At 36.1% G+C, this 18,403-nt stretch overlaps 1 protein-coding gene across 1 annotated transcript in view; it reads left to right on the top strand.

Annotated features, from left to right (window-relative positions):
- Window positions 1-12,348, top strand: part of LOC145662148 (chymotrypsinogen B-like) — a 50,925-nt gene extending 38,577 nt beyond the window's left edge. Inside the window, exons 7-8 of the mRNA XM_081727484.1 lie at window positions 1,976-2,151; window positions 12,092-12,348. Coding sequence (XP_081583610.1) covers window positions 1,976-2,151; window positions 12,092-12,283 — 368 coding nt within the window. The 3' untranslated portion in view covers window positions 12,284-12,348. The remainder of the gene's footprint in view (window positions 1-1,975; window positions 2,152-12,091) is intronic.
- Window positions 12,349-18,403: the final 6,055 nt, after the last annotated feature.

Genomic DNA, 18,403 nt, shown 5'->3' with positions numbered 1-18,403 from the left:
GCTGAACAGGACTATTTTTGATCTACCAGATACGTCTTAGGTGACATATTGATGTTCAAAGGTGATGGATGAAAGAGCGACAAAACATTCTAGGTTAATTTTATAATGTAAGCAGTGATGTCTTTCAACACTATCAAACTTTCTTACAAAACTGTTGTATAGTTTGCGCCTAGAACCATAGTTATATACCTAGGCGCATATCACTCCTTCTTCTGAAAATATGTGGTTTAGCGTATGGGATATGAAGATATAGGACAAAACTTTGCAAATTATTATGTCAAAACTATTTCTTACAGCCGTCAAAAGCTAGTGTGCCAAACAGCGTGTGCAGTTTAGTTTTGGTTTTCTACCATTAAGATACAAACACATTATATGTTTTACAAAGAAACATGAACAAGATTAGAATTTAACTCACTATATGTTGTAATAAGTCTAGAAAACATTAAAATTCTTAAGTTTATAATTGAATTTATTAAATTTTAGTTTATATTTTCACAATTTTCTGAAACATACAATAATACTTTATTTACTGCCAACTAGAGCTTCATACAACTCCAGTGCGAAAACAAATTTGTGTACTTTCCAAAATTTTCAAGAATTTTAATATTTCTCAAAAGTCAGGATTCTACGAACTTAATTCGCTAGTGTTCTCTGGTATGTGTATCAACCAGCAATCTGAAAAGTATCATTGTTATGAATGCATGCGTTTGTTAGCTCTTGCTAGTTTCGTTCAGTGGTGGATTCCATGTTAATGCAAAGAAGAGACCGCTTCCACCAAAGACTCTTTTTATCTAAATTCAGTTATTTAACACTATATTACAATTATAGCATATAATATATAAAAGATACAACAGAAAAATAAATCATTAATAGCATATTTTATTGTGTTTTGAAAATTTATATTGATACCTTGTTTTGATACAAAACTGTATTTTAAACCGACGTTGTTTACTGTTCAGAAGGCAATCCGCTAGCCCAAATGCTAGTAGGTTCATTACACCGTGTCTTGTTGACACTACGAATTTCGAAATGGCTGAAATAAAGATTTATAATAAGTTCGTTTCAAGCTAAAGAATACTAAAGCTTAAACAGACCATTTGTTTTTCATGATATACTTTTGATCCAAACAAGAACATTTCAGTGGTTTAAGAGACGGCCTGGAGTCTGAGGAAGATGACAATCGACTCGATCGTAATCATGCACTATTCCCAGACGATCATGATAGTATGTAAAGCGATTCTTGAATACAAAAGGCAGACAATAAATGAGTCTGTAATAGAAGAATGGCATATGATGTATGTGAATGTGCTCTAGAGAATGAACTACACATAAAATGGCTTACAGCGAAATTAGATTTTGTTTAAAATAGAGAAATAGTTCTTGTTGAAAATAAATTACCTGTCCCTCACTCACCTGCTCGTCTAGCTAGCCTCTTCGAGGTTTGCCTTTTTCCGGAAATGGAATTCCAGTTCATAAAGCCGCGTTTTAGCACCGTTAAAGATATTCAGCCGGAATAGCAACGGAGCCATTGTCCCCATTCTTCTAATCAATAGTATGACAAAAATACTATGAAAAAAGTTATGGTCCACTTATATCGGTAGAGTATAAGGATTGACGATCGTTATACTCTACCTATGTAGGTGGACCATCTTGCTCTTCCCCCAAGCAAAATCTGAAATGGTTCTGTTGTTTCCAGCAGTAGTTTCAATAATGGGAATATCGCTGAGATCGTTAATATAAGCCTTAAGTATCAACATTGAAGGCAATTATAGAAATTAGGATTCAAAGTTATTTTCTGGTCTCTATTTGGAAATTTTCGTAAATTTTGTATACCACCTCGTATCGGATAAAAATATTCATTGTGACTCAAAATTCAAGAAAACTCAGTGTAGTTAAGGTATCGTAGTAATCATTTGGTATATACCATTTCATTCCATACAACAACAAGAAATTTATTATGGAATTTTCCTTTTAGGTACATGTACAGCCAGTGGCTTAGGCTATATACGAGGATTCACGGACACTAACATCTTACAAACAACAGATATGACAATAGAAGAAGATTATGAGTGGAAATCAGTCGAAGGAGAGCCTCTTTCTCCAGTTATACTGACTGCTGTTTCTGATAGATTGCAGACGGCTTTTTGTTCGGTATGTAATTTTAAATCATTTCAATTAGAAAGATCTATTGGTATGAATTGAAAGGTTATTTTTAAGTAGTAGTATGTATACAAGATGTTTCAAAACACCGACAATTTTGGGAGGTGATTCCTGACATCAAGATAAGACAAAAAGTATGAGACCAACCTGGGTGCACAAATGTTTATCTTGGTGTCAGGAATCACCTCCCAACCGTTGTTGGTGCTGGTTTGAAACACCCTGTATATGACACGTTCAGAGTACTAGGAAATAAAATCCAATCACCAAAGTTATGAGAAAAAGAGACCAAATTTCTACATTAAATGGAATATTTACTGTTTTTAAAATTATTTTTAATTATTTTTAATTAATTGAAAATTATTTACTACATCTAGGAATAATTATTTGAACTCTGAATGAAGCTTCAAGTAGTATGGTATCCTATCCGTAGAATATACAGACAGTTTCTGTATTTTTTTAATACACAGGTAGGTTGCAGTTGAACACCGATTACTTTTCTCGTGAGTGCAGCCAAGTTCATCCCCATTTTCATCTGTCCATGAATTTGCCCAAACGTGATTGCAATCGATAGCTCCCGAAGCGTAGAATATGCCTGTCAATGAATCAGAGTGGTAAGTTCCTGAGATATCGCGTTCCAAATGTGTGCGATGCCACGAGATGGCACCAGCATCGAGACTAAGATAGACTTGACACTTTTGTTTGTGAAACTCAATCAGAAATATCCTCATCATCGGAAGCATTTTCAATGCGAAGAGAAACGTTGGACAAGCGATGACCTTGCACAACAAACTCATGGTTGTGGCCGTAAGAGAAATACCAAATATACGTGGCCATGTGTGAACAACATCCTACTGTACGTGCCCCAGGCTCGCACGTACAGTAGTAGGCAATGATTGATGCTCTATCTGCATTCACCTTGTCCGTGAGCACAAATATGTAGTGCTCGGTTCGTTTGCTCTATCTCGACTTTATTGTTGCCTTAACCAGAATGGGCTCCGCAACATCGAAGTCGCTGAAATCAATCCGAACGCCAAGGCCGGCGCGAACTGATCTTACACATTGGCCGAAAAAGAAAACACCTTCATGGGATGCTGTGTGTTGGGCGTAGTAACCGAAAGCGTTGTGCAATTGCAATGGGCCCAAAGTTATTTCATAGAGCTCCTCCAATGACATTTGCGGGAATTGGGTTTCGAATAGCTCCCTACTGTCCTCGATTGGTTTGAACGTCATACGCTTCTGCGTCAAATTGAGATTCTTGACAAGTGTCATCAGAATATTTTCATCACCGAAACAATTGAACTTCATGTTTTCAATATCTAGACCATTTCGATCGCACAAAATGGGTTGGTGAAAGAGATTTAGAAGACCAAACCCAATCTGAACCATTTCAAAATCATGGTCAAGCCTGCTGTTGTGTGCAGCAATGGCAAAAAGTCGGAATTTTTATTCAAACCGCCAAAAGCCTGCTCAATCACCAATCTGATCTTTGTTACGAATTACCATACAGGGATTTCTGAAAACTGTTCCGGAACATATCCTCTCGAGGGTCCAAAAGAAGTCAAACATAATACAATGCAATAAGAAAAGTTGTGTTTCACCATATTCGTGGAGGCAATCCGATAGTAAACCCAGGCAGCAGCGATATTTCAGTAGTGCAACTCAGCAACCACGATACATATTGGAAGATACCCTAGTACTCACCACATTACGAAGATATAGATATCACCAAAATTCACTTCTACTAGATGTCAGGTCCTAACCCAAGTGCAATCCTCCTAATACTGCCTTGTAGCATTTTCAAATTACACTGCATACAAGACTGCACTGCTGGAAAGATGCATAGAAAGCAATGATACCCAAATAAAGAGCCATACAAACCATATCGGTTAGCACCTGCCTAATCAGTCACATATAAGCAGTGTTTCAAAGTGTACTACAATGGGGACTACATCAACAAGTATAGGAATCCGGATCACCAATTCGGATTTCGACCGAAGCACAGTGCGAAAAAGACACCAACTAGACCAAGTAAAAGAAACAATTAGGTTCAACAAGGAGAACACACTTTGAAATTTTCCTTTAACAAAGAAAGCATTCGACAAGGTATAGCATAAGGAACTCATGCATATGCTTCTTGTTCAGGCCTCCACAGACCTCCAAACATACATTATCATATTCTATGTAGAAAACAGATAGTTTCCAGTAGCTCATGCAGGATACGTCACTACAACAGGAGCAGCATGTACGGGAGTATCCCAATGATTATACATCTCACCACTCCTGTATGTGAAGTGTAGACCTGACATTCCCACCACCATGCTGGATTTCATTGGATATAACAGGACTTACAGATTCACAATGGGAACCGTATCACTCATTACCGCCTCAGAAATAAAGTATCTGAAAATCATGCAATGTAATTGACCTTTACAATCTACTTAGAAGCTGTTACAAAGAAAGCCCTTTAGCGCTTCAAAGCACTCCTTCTGACTCCGTTAATGGTAATGGACAGTAAGTCTAAGTTCCATCCAGTCTTATGCAGATATAACATGGCATCATGCAATGGTGTACCACCTTGGACAACTTCAAGTACTCCCAAACAGAGCAAGCATGGTCATTACTGGTTACTTCCAAGACACCAGGATCCTCCCAATTCACTAAAATCTCTCACTACCACTTCTTGCAAATGTCCGCGCCAATAGATCACTCACCTCCTAAAGAAAGACACCGCTTTTCCAACTTAGAAATAGCCAGATTAAGAACAGGTCTCTACAGGATCCCATATCCACCAAGCGGTCAATCATTCATAAGATGAAACAACTAAAGGCAGAGCAAGATGAAACAGACAGCGTGAAAGTTGCAACCCCTTAAAAATTAATTACGTTGGCAATTCAACCACTAATAACGTACCGCACGTTGAAGACAATCAGAATATCTCAAAACTTCAAACTCCTGTAAAACGCCAAATAAATGACCAGTGTCCATCATTTTTTTCCGGTCATTTGGTAGAAGACGCATAAGTGAATAATTGTCTATAATACAAGAAATGCGTAACTTAAACGTGCATTATTTAACTGTGTTATTCGTATAATTTTATAGTGAAATCTACGTGTTATATCTAGTAGTAGAAAGCAGACGCAATTTCACATAGCTCTCATCGGAAATATTCCCTGTATAGTTCCCATTATACTTCTTAGGCTTAAGTATTTGAAAACAAATGTTTGAATAATAAAAACATAAATATAGTATAAGTTTATGTACTTTGTATTTTTGGATATTCTTTTTACTATGTTATTATGTATAATTTAGTAGCGTTTCGTGGACTGTAAAAATAGCAGATAGAATTTCGATTCTAAATACAGTATACATTTCGATTTCGTTTTTTTTTTTTCGTTTCATCAGTCGTTTCGTTTTGCGAAGCGTTCTTTGCGTTTCATCAGTCATCCATTCATATGTTCATTCCACACCTTGGTCACTACCCACGAGATATACGTAAAAGAAACAATGTCAAATGAACAATTTGTAAGTAATATGAAAATGGGCTGTTCTTGTTTGCTAGGCGATGACAACTTCTTGTCGAAATATGGGAAGATAGGACCAATATTGGTATGAAAGTGCTTTTGTATGTTAAGGAATAAGAGTTCTCTGTGATATGCTCTGTGATGTAGTTTCAGTGCTGATGCAACTATAACTATATTTCTTTCTGTTCATATATAATAGATGCATGAATGTTGACACGTTCTGAGGAGTAAAGAATTATTATACAAACACTACTTTAACGCTTACACTCCCAGAAATATTTTTGGGAGAGAAAAATTACATGGCTGACTGTTAAGAACAATAGTAAGTATAGGTAGGAGGTATAAGAAATGATAGCTCCAACCTATACTTATTCTTGCTGACTGTTGTACAACCATTAGCCTAATCCAACACACCCGCCTAGTATACTGTAGATGCGAAATTTCTGAAAGGAAGTCGTTCTTCACATTTCCTGACATGATTCAACATGCAGAAACCGATTTGTAAGCATATTTTCCTTTAACTAGGCTATAATGCACGCAAACTCAGAACAGTGCCGTCATTACATGTAGCTTGGTTGCAGAAAAATTCTACTGTGATATATATTGATTGATCATTGGTTTTTATCACCCCTTTTCAGCACGCAAGCTATAATGAGACGTGGACTTACAGTTCAAGGTGGAAAACAAACCTCCGTTCAAATTTCAAGCGGATTTATGAGGTTAAGGCATTAGAGAAGTCAGTTACTATTACATTCATACAAGAGTAGTATAGCAGAGCATCTGGAAGGCGTTGAGATCGTACTGAAAACTGTAACGCGGTTTAACTTTTGACTATTGTTGGTACACCCAGTAGATGAACCAACTAACAGTGTAATGTGCACACTACGTGAACAAGTTTGGTTCATATGATGTGACATTTTATCAACTATTTTAACAGGAAGTAACAAAATATTTGTACCACTTTTAGTTTTAGTAGAGAGATTAATCGATTAGAGAAAATCTCGCCATCTGTTGCCGTGTTTACTCTGTAATAATATACACTAATAGTAATCATCCTTGTTCGTTAAGATAATAACTGATTTACTTCATTAACGAACTCGACAGAGATGATCGTTCTACGACCCGCTCGGGAGAGTAATACTCCTGGAAGTAACTTTTCCGCGCGCTACCCTAGCCATCTGTTTTAAGTTGGTCACGAAATTTGTATCATGGTGGTCAAGGTGGAACAAAACGAGCCCTGCGGGGCTTCTAACCCTTTCCTATTATTATTATTATTATTATTATTATTATTATTATTATTATTATTATTATTATTATTATTATTACTCTATTACTACTACTACTACTCCTGTTACTACTACTAGTAGTAGTACTATTACTACTGATACTAATACTACTACTACTGCTGCTGCTACTACTACTCCTATTACTAATACTACTACTTATCTGCACACAAGTAAGTAAATCATTTTTTGAGTTCCATTATTATTATGTTGTACTAGCACGATCGGCCACGAGGGCCGACAGCAGCAAGAGTTTGATTTCTGCTACATGTAAGCTACGTGCCAAGAAACGGATGGCGCCAACTAATCAGAACCGTGTATTAAGCTCCCACGTCCAGGAGCATTACTTCCCCGAGTGAGTCCTATGACTCTAGCTATCTATTACAAAGAGAAAAAAACAATTCAAAAATTCGCCTCTGTTGAAGGGTTATCGTATGGAGTGTTGGGCATATGGACGTAATAATATTACAATATTGCAAGCCCTACTTGCTTGATGCTAGTAATAGGCTAAATGTTTCACCGTATACAATATTTTGCTCCTAAGGGAAAGAACATTGGGAACGATCTATATTATTATATGAAAGAGTAAAAGTGGCCACATTCACCAACATCTTAGCGATACTAATGTATGTAGAATCAAGAGATTTTGACAAAAAGTTCCTATTGTTAATAGAACACGGAAAAAGATTTTTTTAATGTGTGTTCTAATGGAAGATATCGAAGGTTCCATTTGTTTTGACAACAAAAGAATATCTCATGATTTCCTGACCTGAAGAAGACGGTAAGTTGGTATATAAACTTGCAATCAATAGCATCTCAACATATGTTTTAGAATTTATGAAATATCTAAACCTAAGGAAAGAATGTTTACAATATTCATTTCTTCCTATTTATTTAGAAAAAATCCAATGTGGGAATTTGTAGAGAGAAACATGCTTCAATATTTCAAAAATTCAACTCTTAAAAAGTGAAATTACTATAATATTAAAATTTCCGTTTCCTTATGCATAAAATACCGATTTTAGGGTTCGCTTGACTTGGGTATGTCAAATTCGCTATACAAATCCTTTGAGAGGAAACGTGCTGCAACGTCCAAAACTTTGTCTCTACATACCTAAAAGTTTATGCTCTACGATAACCATGCTACTTTTTTAGTTTAACGTCCCACGAATATGTATCGAAGCTGAGGGAGGCGGAGATGATGATAAATTGTGGTAGACAGTAAAAATGACCACGCACTAGAAGTTTCAATTTCGTCCGGTAGATGTTGACCACTGGAAGAAGTTTACTCCCATATAAAGTACGATTTGTAACTTCTACTACATTTGTTTCAACTACTACTATCATTGCTCTAGTATCTATTGGTTGCTAGCGTCTATGGTAAATAAACATAATTTAAAAATTCGCTTTCATATGTAAGGTGCTACCACTAAAATTGCCGTTACCCGTTAGTACAATACATCGGGTCACATATTATTCCGAACACAAATAAAACATGGCGCTGCCAGTTCCTAACACAGTCCGACTCTCCTCCGAAGCATTGGATATCCATTGTTGTCAAGGCTCACCTTCTGTCTACTTTGGACCCTCCTTGAAATTAGGGTATATCTGAAAACTCTATTGACAGGAAATCTGAGAATTATACCTTGTAGGAAATACCCTGTATACCTATTAGAAATTGAAAAAATATGCATTTTGGGTTGTGTATGCGTGGCTTTCTTTACGCTGATAAGGACCACCATCCACAGGTCTTGGAAATCGAAATAGGGCCTGTTGAAATTTGTTTTTTTTTTTTCGCGATTTTGGACATCTCTAGCTCTAAAACTATGGATATCTCTAGCTCTAAAACTATGCACTTTTCGCCATAGGTCGATATGAATCTTTTCTCTTATTTTGATGTGAGGAATCATCTCTTACAGTTTGTCTGTATAGTTCATTAACACCCTGTTTAGGTTTAAAAGATAGCTGAATACGAATCTGACATCAAATGTTTACAAATCAAAATGGCGGATCCAACAAGATGAACATAAATTACAAAGATGTTATGGGTGTGAAATTGGGTATGTAGAGATATTTGACGTCGTTATGTATGAATCGGATACCAAAAGTGTAAAATTCAAAATGGCGGATAAAATGCATAATACTGTTGTAGAGCTGAAAGCTGATAGGTAGAGGTTTTCGTTGTTACGAAGTACGAATCCTATGTTAAAAGTGGAAAATGCAATATTACGAATGCAATATGGCGGACAAAAGGGCAGAAAATATGCTCAGAACGGACATATGTGATTATTATATCTAAGTACATGTAGTAAAAAGTACGTATAGTACATAACTGGGCAAGTAGGGGCAGGTGATGTTTTACAATAATCAGGGGATGTGTTTAGCTATGCAATCATGTCAAAATTGAAGCACGGAATGAAGTTAAGTTTCTGTAGCACATATGAAAGATTTGTTGTATGAACAGATTGCCATCATAGATAATAATTAGTTTACTACTAACTCCCTCCCCGCCCCCGAAGAGATACACAAGGATCGGCATATGTTATATGTCGTTGTAAAGTTCAAGGTGTCAAGGATGTTAATTTTTCTTTCGATGAGCCCATTTGCATAACTGCAAGAACAAAAAAGTTTGCATTACATGTTGTTATGAACTTTGTCGTAAAAGCCTGTTTTTTTAACCTCTACCATTATCATTATTTATTCTACACTCTTTTCTTCATCCTCATACAAGCATGTTACAGACAGCAGTGCATATCTAAATGCTACAAGTGTAAAGGGCATAGTGTGATACCAGAAAGACAGTTGTCGAAGCATAACGTATATTTTTACTATAAAACACGCACGTTCTCACTGTCGTTGCAATGTTTCAGTTCCATAGCAGTGTTTTGCATTTTGTCCGTCATCTTGGACCCGCCATTTTGAACTTTACACTGTTAGTATCCGATTCGTACATAGCGATGTCGAATGTCTCTATATACACAATTTCAGATCCATAGTGTTTTCTGTAATTTGTATTCGATATGTTTAATCTGCCGTTTCGATTTGTAAACATTTGATGTCAGATTCGTATTCAGCTATCTTTTAAACCTATATATGGCACGTCTCAAAATAATTACATCATACCTTCCTATTTCGTTCGCGTTTTCTGTAGCTTCGGATTTTGAGATGATCGCCTCGCCCCCTACAGGCCCCATTCAAGCGAGATATTTCACATCTGAAGTGTATTCGGTCTTACCTTTCCAACTATATGTAGCACACACAGTGTTATGTAGCAGATTGTATCTATTGTCGTTTGTTTTCTCCTAACGGTGACATACAGTTCTAAAAGGGAAGCATATACAAGGTGTGATCAAAAATACAGAAATAATTTTATCACAAATTAAGTAATAATCTTACATGAAATTTGGTTTAATCTCCTTCTAAATACCGTAACTGCCCCAATGTTCAATCCATGACTGGAAGCATTTCTGGAAGGGTTCTTTTCGAAGGGCGTTTGTCGTGACCCTTTCAATGTCAGGAATGGTGTCAAAATGTTTTCCTTTAAGCACAGTTCTAGCTCTTGGGAAGAGCCGGAAGTCGCATAGTGCATATCTGAAGAGCATAGCAAATGTAGACAGACAGGAATAACTTTTCGGCCAAAAGCAAGACGTGGCATGACGCGTTTTCGTGGTGAAAAAGGAAGCCATTTGCCCATTTAATCGGTGGCTAAAATGCTTTTCACGGACTCATGCGAGATTTTTAGTCCTTTGGAAAGCTCTCTAATAGTTATTCAGCTGTTTGAACAAATCATTTGTGGTACATTTTGTACGTTTTCATCTCTTTTAGTCGTCGAATGACGTCTCGATCGTTGCTCATTATCAACTGACTTCTTGTCGCTTTTGAATCGCTCATACCACTTTTAAACAGTTCTCAATGCCACCGTTTCATCGCCATACACTGATTTTGACATTTCGTGAATTTCTTTGCCACTTTCTTTTAGCTTAGAACAAAAATTAATGTTGGAGCGCGACAGACACTCTTAACACGCCCTCACTCTTTTGCGTCTGGAAGCCAACTAACATGTCACAATTTGTTCAAACTCGACACTGACTGTACCAAAGGTTTAGGCTACTGGGCTTACTACTTGAAATGAATACAACATCAATAGATGGCACTGTGCAACAACATTCACCGTACTTTTTGATCACTCCTTGTACCACTTGTAGCTCTTTTAAATTGCAATTGACATTATCAAACAGAATTGATTGATATGTTAAAGGCAACACATATACTATAGTATGTTTATATTAGGGATGGGCAAAACCGGTTTTTATAAAAACCGAAACCCGAAAAAAACGACATTTCGGTTTTCTCCAAAACCGGTTCGGTTTTTCACCGAAACCGGTTTGTTTTCTCCAAAACCGGTTCGGTTTTCACCGAACTTTTCGAAAACTTTTCGAAAACACATAAAACTATTTCTGTATAAATGGGTTCGGTTTCCGGAGAACAACGAAACACCATTCTGGTCAGAAATAGAACAAATTTTGAAAAAAAAAAACGGAATCGGTTTTGGAGAAAACCGAAACCGGATCAGGTGAAAAACCGAACCGGTTTTGGAGAAAACCGATAACCGGTTTTGGAGAAAATCGAACCGTTTTTGGAGAAAACCGATAACCGGTTTCGGATAAAATCGAACCGGTTTTGAAGAAAACCGAAACCGGTTTCGGTGAAAATTTTCAAAAACCGGTTTCGTTTTTTCAAAAAACCGAAAAACACGTTTTTGTGCCCACCACTAGTTTATATACACGTATACACTATCTAAATCCTAATATTACATTTTTGCAATATTTTGTTTAGCTGATCTCTCAGTAGAATATTATTTAACATTTTCGTAATATTATGTTTTTTTTGTGTGTGTATGTGTATGTACTATATTAAATTGCTTAATATAGTACAAACACGTTTTTGTGCCCACCACTAGTTTATATACACGTATACACTATCTAAATCCTAATATTACATTTTTGCAATATTTTGTTTAGCTGATCTCTCAGTAGAATATTATTTAACATTTTCGTAATATTATGTTTTTTTTGTGTGTGTATGTGTATGTACTATATTAAATTGCTTAAATTATTTTTCTTAAAGGGAGATTCTGGAGGCCCATTAGCTTGTTTATATGATGGAGAAACTTACTTAGCTGGAATTGTATCTACTTCTACAGACGTGAACTGTACTAAAATTGAAACACAGCAAGCGAAGTTACTTTTTACACGTGTCTCTGGCTTTAAAGGTTGGATAGATAGCATTATGAGTACTAACAGCGATAGAGAAAACTAATAAATGTCTGCTCTATTTCTTCTTAAAAGTGGTTTACAAATGTACCAATCACTAAATAATAAATATTACACTTGAAAAACATTTGTTTTATTTCACAAAACGGAAGAAGTACCAAAATACTATTTTGTGTAAATATCAAGTTAACCTTCTAAGAAGTATTTTCTTTTAAAAGAAGTTATCGTCACTGTTGGGTAGAGTATCTTGATTTATCAGAGAAAATACGAACACATTTAGTGATCTTTACCCAATAAAAAAACATGATTAAATATATCGTGTAGTAAAATTGATAAATGATATGAAATCTTTTATGTGCCACGATTATGCCGGCTAGGCTAAAGGAGACGGTCATGGTGAGAAGTGAATGAAATGAAATGGCAGAATGAAGAAACTGGGAGGAAACGGGAAAACACACGCACACAGTGTTTGCCCACCACAAAGCTCACTTGGCGCGAACTGAGATCGAACCAAGGACCCCGTGCACTAGAGGTGAACGCTCTACTCTCAGCCTCCAAAGCACCTGCATAGTAAAGTTGTTTAGCGCTATCTACTGTACACAAATAAGAAAGAAACATATTTTCACTATCGTTTATGTTCTTCCGAATCAATATGTTATTGGGAGCGCGGTGGCTCAGCGGTAAAGCGTTCACCTCTGGTGCATGGGATTCCGGGTTCAAACTCTGCTCCGCCAAGTGGACTTTGTGGTGGACAAACACCGTGTTCGTGGGTTTTCTCGGGGTTCTTCCGTTTCCTCCCACTTTCTTCATTCCACCATTTCACTCATCTCTCACCATCACCGTCTCCTTTAGCCTAACCGGCATATGCGTGGGACGTAAAACTTAAAGATTTCATTTCATTTCAAAGATTTTCATATGTTATTATTGTGTGAGCGGTATATCATGATCTATTAATACTGTAATGTGATCGGGACGGCACACAGTGTGTAATTTCACTAATCTAGGTGGCCAAAAATCGTGATCGTCAACAATGTGACTTAAGCTCAATTGGTGAATAATCACGTGCACAAAACTCTCCCAAGTTAGAATATGTGGTTTGTTTCGTTCTGTGCCTTTCGTAAGTCCGATCACAGAGTCTTCCATTTAGGTTTATAGATGCGGTGTATAAAATAGCTGCAAACCAGTGCCCAGTAAACATCGAGACAGCTGAGTTCGTGTGTGTGTTGATCTAGGAGGCGATATAGTACAAGAAGGTATGAACTTTCCTATAAGCTAAACCGTACAGTGAAATTTGTTGCATTATTGACTGTAATCTGAGACGGAAAATGTAGGTGAGCGGCACTGTTCTGTTTCACCAGTTAGTCTTTTTTATGTAGATTTATAAAAGGTATTACTCCGGTCTTCCGGGAAGAAACTTTGTAAATACATTCCTCATAGTGTTGTTAAAGGGACACAAAAAGCGATTGCTGCAAACAGATGCAAACACAGTGACAACAATATTGAATCATTGACAATGTGTGCGTTAACGTGTAGAGTTATTTTCGAATTGTAAAACAAATGTGACGAAAGTACGTTGAAGTACGTAAATGAGCAGTTTGATTTGCACTAACACCTTGAAGATGTACAGAAACTAGTGAAAACCAGTTTGGCATTCTGTGTGCGAAAGTAAGATTCAGATGGACAAAGTATGGTAGAAGTAGGAAGAATTTTTGAAATACAATGATCTGGGAATTGCGGTATCCATTTGGAAATCGCAGTCTCCATTTTGGAATATATAAAATAGCGAAGTTTATTGCAAGAGGGTACAGGTCATACACCCAGCAACAAGAGTAATAGACAACCACAGAAACGTTTTGCAGACTCACGTGCGAGATCTAAAAGAAGGAAAATTCAAACTCCTGTGGAAGAAAGATTACATAAAAAACAGGGTTCATCCGATCTCAAGGGGACATCGTTCTTCTTTTTCTTCATACCTCTCAAGCAAGTGTTTCTTAAAGCTCGAGTCAGCTCCACACCCCTTTCCCGAGTATCATCTCTGATGTATCTGATCTTGTCCCAAGCGGTAAGACTTAATGCGTTCCGATCTCGGGAGGATGCAATGGAAACTGACTTTTTCTTGAGAAGCTTTAGAAGAGGCTACACATCACCATAAACCATAAATTATTTAACTTACTAATAAATCCATTACTAGTAAATAAGAATTGATGAATATGGATGTTTTAAGCAGTATCACAAGCCTACTGGCTGCTATTGAAAGGAACGAATTAAGAGAGTTTCTCCTGAACTGGAATGGACTGGAATCTTTGAAAAAATGCAAGTTGGTACAAACCCAAACCAACTAATATCTAATATGAAATAAACAATTTCGATGTTAATTTTATAAGGATTAATTGGTTTGACTTTTGTACCAACTTCATTTTTTGGAAAAGATAATATTAATAAATTACATTCTGCTTTGTAGAGTTTGTCTTTTAGGGTCAGTTAATACTTTTATTTTCTGGTTTTTTGAAGTCGATTATTCTTCTTTTAAGTTTGTTTAATGTTCCCGCTTTTCATTACCTCAGTAGTTTAGGTAGGTGTCAGTATATGTACTATTTTCTTATTTTTTGCTAATAAATTGCAAGAATGAGATATTCACACAGTTCTTTTGAATGTACATTTCTGTCCAAAATTATTGTCGCATATCTGTGAATATGTTGCTGCAGGAATATAATGTGATAACTAATTCGCAGGTATTTCTTATAATGTTAGTATGTGTATAATCGGTAAAGACATGTATGTTTCTAATTTCATATCAAAAGGGTAATAAATAAGAACAATACAACGAAAATAAAATGTTCTTGTCCATTCTGCAACATTTTGTTTTACTCATTCTAATTTTCGTCTTTATAATTCTTTTCCTATGAAATTTAGCACAAATATGCATTTCCCGATTATACACATAGTATTAAAAGTACCCTGCAAAATCATTATCAAATTATATTCTTACAAGAAAACAGTTATAGATATGCGAGAATCATTTTGGACATGTGTGTACTGTGGTACTGGTCCGGAAATCTCAGATAAAATAATCTCAATTTTGAGAATTGTGATAGTGTTAGGTGGCAGGTTTTCGCAGCACCTTACAACATATTAAAAAGCAATTATTTATTTCGTTTTTACCCTCAATTCACGTCAATATATTTACTTTTAAACATGATAGTGCACATTATATACACGTACGATTGTTCTTAAAAGAAAACTTCTGGATTGTCTCGAGGTATTTCGGGCACAGTTAAAAATACAATAACTATACGACTAGAATAAAGTGAGCTGGAAAAAGTATGCTATCTTTGATAGAAAAGCATGCTATCTTTAGATATATGCTATTAAACAGAAACCAAACAAAAGTACAATTTAATAATCCGCGGCAAAAAAAAGAGTAACGCTAAGCTCTCTGTCTGTCTTAACATAGAAGAATGGCACCTGGCACGATATTTGTTACAACAGCAACACTACCCTAGCTGGTGAAAGTGAAATGAAATGGGAACATTTAACGTCCCACGAAGGGAACGAAGGAATGGATGATTGAAGTTTAATCCATACATAGTGTGCTGTTACCATGCCGTGCCCCGACAGGCCACCTTGAAAAGAAACCAAGCCCGGTCGTGGCTACTTTCTTCGAAACACGAAGCGACACGAAGTTTTCCTTCTTGCAATCTTGAGAAATGGTGTAGAAGGTAGCAACGGTACGGCACGGCATGGCATGGTATGTATGAACGGCCGCGGCACGGACGAAGCATGGCAGGGAAATGGCATGGGCACTTCACCCTATATGAATCAGCCTTTAGGCAAATGAATGATGATTTAAAAAAAGTTGGTGAAATGAGAATGCGAGAAGAAATGGGAGTATCTCGAGAAAACCCATGGACAAGATGTTCACTATAAACTTCCTTAGCCGGGGATCGAACCAAATAACCCACACACTAGAGGTAAGCCCTCTAGCATTGAGCCAGCCCTAGTTGGTGTTAAATCAACAAACTACATGCTAAAAGGTTTCAATCGGGTGCAAATAGCCGCTCTGTACAATTATTTAGGGAAAATATGACGCAGCTTCCCTAATTTCGCAATACCACAACGTAAAGAATTACGAACTTAGAAAAGGCTATGGAAGTAGTTCTCTTCATGAGTAATATATGGCAGATACTCCTTTATGAGTAGAAATGTTGTCCTGCTCTTCCACCTGTAGGGTCCCTCAGAAACTAAATGAAATAGAGAAAGCAGTGAAATTTTTTGTGCTTGTTGGGATGTGAAGCACAGCTGCTTATGTGAAGCACTAGGTATTTGTAGCATTGATGTTAGATCACAGTATATCATGTGTATGTAAAGGTGTAGAGGAATTTAGAAGAAATATAATGATATATGAAAAATATCCCTAGCCATCGTATAAAGCTCAGTACAGGCTTAAGTTCGGTAAGATTGTTTGTAGCCCAGGTAGACGAGAAAACAAAGACAAGGAGTCTTCGTTGTAACAAGCTCTCTAGGAGACAACGTTGTCAAAGGCTTTGTCAAAGTCCATGAACTTTGTCAAGGCTATGCGCCTGATTTCATGTGCCTTGGTTGCATGGAGGAAGATGATTAGCGTTTCTATGCTTTGAAAATTTGATTATCTTTCATTTGAGCCGTCATGTTTACCTACGCCTGATTTGTTTATAGCCTTAATGGATCATTTAATTCTCTTCGTGTTCTATTGTTTCATTGTGCAGCTACTTCATCAAGTTTGATGTTACTGAATTACTTTCAGTAGTAGCTTTTGTATAGTTAAGATAATTTAATTTCTTGTGTTTTGACCATTTGATTTTCTAACACTTATTATTTCATGTGAGTTAGATAATGTTAAACTACATAAGCCTGTTTTGTTTCTAGCCTTGTTATAGCACTTAATTCTCTTCATGTTCTACTGTTTAATATTGCAGCTAAGCTCTATTTCATCGTGTGTAATGATTTTGAATTGGTTTCAGTAATAGCTTTTTGTTTAACTTAGCTAATTTCTATGAAATGATAAACGTTGTGTTACGTAATAATAATAATTATCAATAAAATGTAGCTATGGTGAAAAAATATCGGTGTGTGCACATATGTAATTCAGATCCTATCAGTTTGTAACACTTAAGTCAAATAGGCGTATAGAATAGTGAAATTAGTAACAAACAGGCACTACTGCGAAATTAGGTATATCTATTGCGAAAATTACGCACACGTATTACGAAATTAGAACATATAACTGCGAAATTTGGACCAATTGTATTTTGGACTTCGACGGAACCTTACTAAATTTTTAAATACAGCAAGAAAGCAACAACATATGTATTTTGTCAGATTAATGTGTGCCTCCAAAATAATCAAGTCTGCTGTTATTTGCCAATTTTACATTTGGCAATATATTGTAAATGCAAATATGCAATTTATTGCGGAATTGGACATATTTGCCGTATACCTATCACGAGGAAATACTTCGGGCTAATCCAAATTAGAAGATAAGAAAAAAGCAATGCCCGAAATAATACGAGTTGATGATCCATTTTTACATATGATATCAGGGGTGTAGGAATAACATTGTTAGTGAGACAAGAGTTGTATGACTGTCTTTGCTAAGGGGGGTCAGTTGGTTTATAAAATAGAAACCAGAAAACTCGTATTTCTAAAGTTTATATTAGCTTAAGCCATATAAATTCACCTTGAATTATTTAAGGACACAATCGTACGTATGTATAATGTGAATTGTCATATATTTGAAAGTAAGTGTATTGACGTGAATTAAGGATGAAAACAAAATAAATAATTGTTTTAAATATATTTTAAAATGCAGCGAAAACCTGCCATCTAACAGTATCACAACAGTCAAAATTGAGATTATCTTATCTAAGGAACTTATGGATCAGTACCACAGCACATTCAAAAGACTGTGTACATATCTGATTCCTGCAATTTATTTTTTTTTTAATCAGAAATAGCATATTACTGACACCTACCTAAACTACGGAGATAATGAAATGGTAGAAACATTAAACAAACTTAAAAGAAGAATAACCGACTTCAAAAGACCAGAAAATAAAAATATTAACTGACCTTAAAAGATAAACTCTAGAAAGCAGAACATAATTCATTAATATTATCTTTAACAAAA

This window comes from Thermobia domestica, chromosome 10, assembly GCF_964235325.1.
Source record: "Thermobia domestica chromosome 10, izTheDome1.hap1.1, whole genome shotgun sequence".
NCBI classification, from domain to species: domain Eukaryota; kingdom Metazoa; phylum Arthropoda; class Insecta; order Zygentoma; family Lepismatidae; genus Thermobia; species Thermobia domestica.
This window is presented reverse-complemented; position numbering and strand designations above follow the sequence as displayed.